This window comes from Branchiostoma floridae, chromosome 2 (assembly GCF_000003815.2).
Source record: "Branchiostoma floridae strain S238N-H82 chromosome 2, Bfl_VNyyK, whole genome shotgun sequence".
Taxonomy (NCBI): Eukaryota; Metazoa; Chordata; class Leptocardii; order Amphioxiformes; family Branchiostomatidae; genus Branchiostoma; species Branchiostoma floridae.
This window is the reverse complement of record NC_049980.1, coordinates 18,075,705-18,080,701: the sequence shown is the minus strand read 5'-3', so window position 1 is coordinate 18,080,701 and position 4,997 is coordinate 18,075,705. Positions and strand designations below refer to the sequence as shown.

Sequence of the window (4,997 nt, the reverse complement as noted above, 5' to 3'; positions counted from 1 at the left end):
TTATGTCAAAAATTTTACTTGAATTCTTGTTACCAAGTAGCTAATGCCTATCTATCCCAAATTCCAGGTCATTAAATTGTAATACCAGGGTACAGGAGCCAAAAGTGTCCTTTTTTGGTCAAAAATTGGCCAAAAATCGCAAAAATAAGCATTTTGTTGCACTGTACACCAAAAGTGTTATTGAATTTATATGGGGGCATTATCAAGGCACATCTGTGTCAAATTTCAGCTCATTCGGTTGCAATACCAAGGTACAGGAGCCAAAAGTGTCCTTTTTTGGTCAAAAATTGGTCAAAAAATCGCAAAAATAAGCATTTTGTTGTACTGTACACCAAAAGTGTTATTGAATTTATATGGGGGCATTATCAAGGCACATCTCTGTCAAATTTCAGCTCATTTGGTTGTAATACCAGGGTACAGGGACCAAAAGTGTCCTTTTTTGGTCAAAAATTGGTCAAAAAATCGCAAAAATAAGCATTTTGTTGTACTGTACACCAAAAGTGTTATCGAATTTATATGGGGGCATTATCAAGGCACATCTCTGTCAAATTTCAGCTCATTTGGTTGTAATACCAGGGTACAGGGGCCAAAATATACAGTTTTGGTCTAAAATTGACCAAAAAATCTCAATAAAATCATTTTAGAGTCAGATATGAAAAAAACTGAGAAACAAGCATCAAGGTATTGGCCCATTCTACCCCTGTGCCAAATTTCAGGTCATTCGGTCCAGGAACGGCGGAGATGAATCACTTTGAAGATTTGACAGGAGAAAGAAAGAAAGAAGAAAGAAACATTACGAATACAATATATTTCACCATACTATGTATGGCTGAAATATAAGTACTGTTGAACTCAGTAACATTAAAGTTTGTTTTTAGTTGCCTTTGATGGTTTGACCTGAAATAGTGTTACGCTAAACTCCTGAATAGAAGTTAAGTGACTGCTGCGATTATCATAGATATGCCCCTAAGAACTGATACAATATAAAGCCTTCTGAATAGTCTAAAATGCGAGAGCCTTAGGCGGGCTTCGCTCCCCCTGGCGGGAACACTGCTATATACGGGATCATGAGGCCCCGCTTATGAATATTAATTAGCCTTTGGCCTCCTCTTCGCTGATTGGCTAGGTCTTTGATTCAATTAACTCTCCGGCTGACGCGCACAGGTGTGGCTCTGTGCGGGGTCACGGAAGGTCACGTCAGGAGGCCAAAAGAAAACAAATTTCCCCTCAGAAAAGTGCCAAAATTAATCATTTTAAAGTTGTTTATGTCAAAAATTTCACTTGAATCTTGTTACCAAGTAGCTAATGCCTATCTATACCAAATTTCAGGTCATTTAATTGTAATACCAGGGTACAGGAGCCAAAAGTGTCCTTTTTTGGTCAAAAATTGGCCAAAAATCGCAAAAATAAGCATTTTGTTGCACTGTACACCAAAAGTGTTATTGAATTTATATGAAGGGATTATCAAGGCACATCTGTGTCAAATTTCAGCTCATTCGGTTGCAATACCAAGGTACAGGAGCCAAAAGTGTCCTTTTTTGGTCATAAATTGGTCAAAAAATCGCAAAAATAAGCATTTTGTTGTACTGTACACCAAAAGTGTCATTGAATTTATATGGGGGCATTATCAAGGCACATCTCTGTCAAATTTCAGCTCATTTGGTTGTAATACCAGGGTACAGGGGCCAAAAGTGTCATTTTTTGGTCAAAAATTGGTCAAAAAATCGCAAAAATAAGCATTTTGTTGTACTGTACACCAAAAGTGTTATCGAATTTATATGGGGGCATTATCAAGGCACATCTCTGTCAAATTTCAGCTCATTTGGTTGTAATACCAGGGTACAGGGGCCAAAATATACAGTTTTGGTCTAAAATTGACCAAAAAATCTCAATAAAATCATTTTAGAGGCAGATATGAAAAAAACTGAGAAACAAGCATCAAGGTATTGGCCCATTCTACCCCTGTGCCAAATTTCAGGTCATTCGGTCCAGGAACGGCGGAGATGAATCACTTTGAAGATTTGACAGGAGAAAGAAAGAAGAAGAAAGAAGAAACATTACGAATACAATATATTTCACCATACTATGTATGGCTGAAATATAATCTTTATGATGAATCATATCTACTTAGTCATGGTGCCTTTCATTGATTGTGAATATTGTGGAATAGACTGCTCACAGATTTCTCTGCTTGTTGTTTTCTGCAGCATTGGATTGTGAGAAGGGAAAAACCTTCAATCCTACTGGAAGTGCTTGTCCTCTGACATGCTCCAATAAGGACTACCATCGTTTCATGACTTGTTCACGCCAAAACATAGAAACATGTGAATGCAAAGAGGGATACATGTTGCAGGATGATCAGTGTGTGAGGGAATGTGGTAAGTATTTGTTGTTATGCAACTTGTACTATGAAGTTTTTGAACCCAGTGTCTGAAATATTTTATTATTTTCAGTACATGTATTAAAATATAATTGAAATTATAACAGAAAGTTGAAAACTACATCCATTGCTGAATTAAAGATTTCACCACAATGGTATTTGATGCAGAAAGGCTGATATTGTCTGCTATCTTTTCAGAGGTTACTACAACACCACAAATCACCACAACAGTCACACCTACCACACCACCCAAGGAATGTAAGTATTTTTGTTAGTTTTGTTCTTCTTCATTTGTTGCTGAGATTAAAAAAAAGTTCCTTTTGTTATTTAACATCTCTGGATGATATGTTTTCTGCCCTAGCTATTCTGTGTAGTTCTGATATGACAACTGAAAATCTGAATACATGTATCTGTTTTTGTGACAGGCTTCTGCTTCGGGTATGGTGAATGTCACTTCAGCACCTTTGACAGTCGCTCATACAAGTACTGCGGACGCTGCACACATCTGCTGTCTCGTCACAATGCCAAGAACCCTGACTATGAGGTCTACATCAGCAATGAGGCTTGTCCAAATAACCCAAGCTACACCTGCACCAGGTCTGTGAAGGTACTCTGTGGGAAGACGCAGGTGGAACTCATGGCAGGATTCAAGGTAGAGCCACAGTGTCACCATGCAATGTAGATCTGATGTTTTTGATTGATTAGTAGTTTTCACATATGGGTTATGTTTAAATTCATATTACTTTCATGATTCTTATGTTCACTATTATCTTGCAGTTAGAACCTTTCAATTGTTGCTCCACTGAAATTAAGCCAATTAAATAAGAAAAAGCTCCACAGACATAACCTAAGACAGTTATTGCAGCCTAGTGTGGCTAATGAATTGATTTTTCCCTATAGGTTATCATTGATGGCTCTGCCCGGCTGGTGCCTAGAGGAGTCACTATCCCTATCAACAATGGAGCCATGACTGTGCGCTGTGTTGGTCTTCGCCTGATCTTGAACTATGAACGCTATGGTCTGGAGGTGCAGTACGACGACTCTTGCCATGGATTCAGTGTAACAGTTCCCAACGACCGATATGGCTCCAACACTGAGGGTCTTTGTGGTAAGAACATGATGTGAAAAAACTGGCAGTGCTACTGATGAGTTATCTCTCAGAAGATGGGAGAATGAATGATAGACTAGGCAGTAAGTGTGATTGATGATGAGTGAGTAAGATGTGGTAGTTATGGGAGTTTTGCATGGACTGTTGGGCCAGAAGAAACACTATTTCATGGTATATATTTTGTTCTTTTCCTTGCCAAGGTGTCTGCAATGGACAGTACAAGGTCACAGACTTCAACAAGTTTGGCCGATCATGGTTCATTGATGATGGTGCTAAGCACTGCCAGACACTTCCTCCACCCGCACCAACCTGCTCACCAGTGGAGTCCTCTGTGTGCGACATCCTGCATTCTTCAGTATTTGCACCTTGCCACTCATACGTCAATGTCAAGAACTTCCGCGAGGTATGTCTCATCATGTCTTCCAATTGTTGTCCCCAGTCACTCATGGTGCCATTTAGGTTTATAGAAGCTTAATACTTAAGTAAAAATCTACATGTAGCCATGGGAAATTCTGTTTTCAGCAAGAAGTTAATGTTCAGGCCAAGAAGTTGTTGAGGCTTGGAATGTGAGCAAATGCCATTTCCATTTCAGTATACGGTATACAATGTGATAATTTTGATGTCTGTTGATTGAATAGCTCTTAAATAAATGAATAATGATAAATACTGCTGTGTGAATAAGCTGTCACAAGTACATAATTGCATTGTCCGCTTGGTACTTTAGGCCTGTGGAGATGATGTCTGCTCAGGAAAGGAGCTCTGTGACACCCTGACTGCTTATGCTAAAGCATGCCAACGCTGTGGCATCTGCCTGTCCTGGAGAAGCGACAAACTCTGTCGTAAGTATAGCATGTAATCAAAATGTACCAGGCCTGTAAAGTGGCTGCTGTAGTCATGTAGTATGATGTCATAGTGTTAAAATATGAAGTGTACAAGGTGTGATTTTAAAAGTGCCATCATAATATGTGGTCACTGAGTTACATTTGAGCACGTTACAATTTATGTACTGTCTACCTTTAGCAACAATTGATGGCATGTGGTACACATTACATATCATACTGTCTGTATTCATCGTTAACTCTTTTTCAGCAATAACATGCCCACCAACATTCGTCTACGACCCATGTGGTTCTGGATGTCCTGAAACCTGTGAAAACACTGCCTATTACCAGAAGAAGGTAACAGGACGCTGCAGCCATCCATGTGTAGAGGGCTGCCGCTGCCCAGAAGGAAAGGTTCTTGGTGCCGACCGTTGTGTGGATCCGGCAGAGTGCAGTAAGTTAAATTATCTACATCCTGCAGTGTTATGATGAAAATTGTCAGTTAATGGTCTTTTGTTCTGGCTAATATCCACATATCTAGGATCACATATCCTGAAAAGAGATTTTAAGAATATTTGACCTTGACCTATAATTACATGTAGACCTAACACACTTCTACTTGCATTGTAATTGTATGCATGTCCCTTTCTTAGTGTTTTCCTTGTATAGAATACAACACGGTGTATTC

The 4,997-nt window shown here is 39.2% G+C and overlaps 1 protein-coding gene across 1 annotated transcript in view; it reads left to right on the top strand.

Moving 5' to 3' along the window:
* LOC118408827 (mucin-2-like) overlaps positions 1 to 4,997 on the top strand; it is a 22,531-nt gene that overhangs the window by 6,182 nt on the left and 11,352 nt on the right. Inside the window, exons 9-15 of the mRNA XM_035809687.1 lie at positions 2,208 to 2,378; positions 2,579 to 2,638; positions 2,806 to 3,032; positions 3,281 to 3,488; positions 3,689 to 3,891; positions 4,213 to 4,327; positions 4,578 to 4,763. Coding sequence (XP_035665580.1) covers positions 2,208 to 2,378; positions 2,579 to 2,638; positions 2,806 to 3,032; positions 3,281 to 3,488; positions 3,689 to 3,891; positions 4,213 to 4,327; positions 4,578 to 4,763 — 1,170 coding nt within the window. The remainder of the gene's footprint in view (positions 1 to 2,207; positions 2,379 to 2,578; positions 2,639 to 2,805; positions 3,033 to 3,280; positions 3,489 to 3,688; positions 3,892 to 4,212; positions 4,328 to 4,577; positions 4,764 to 4,997) is intronic.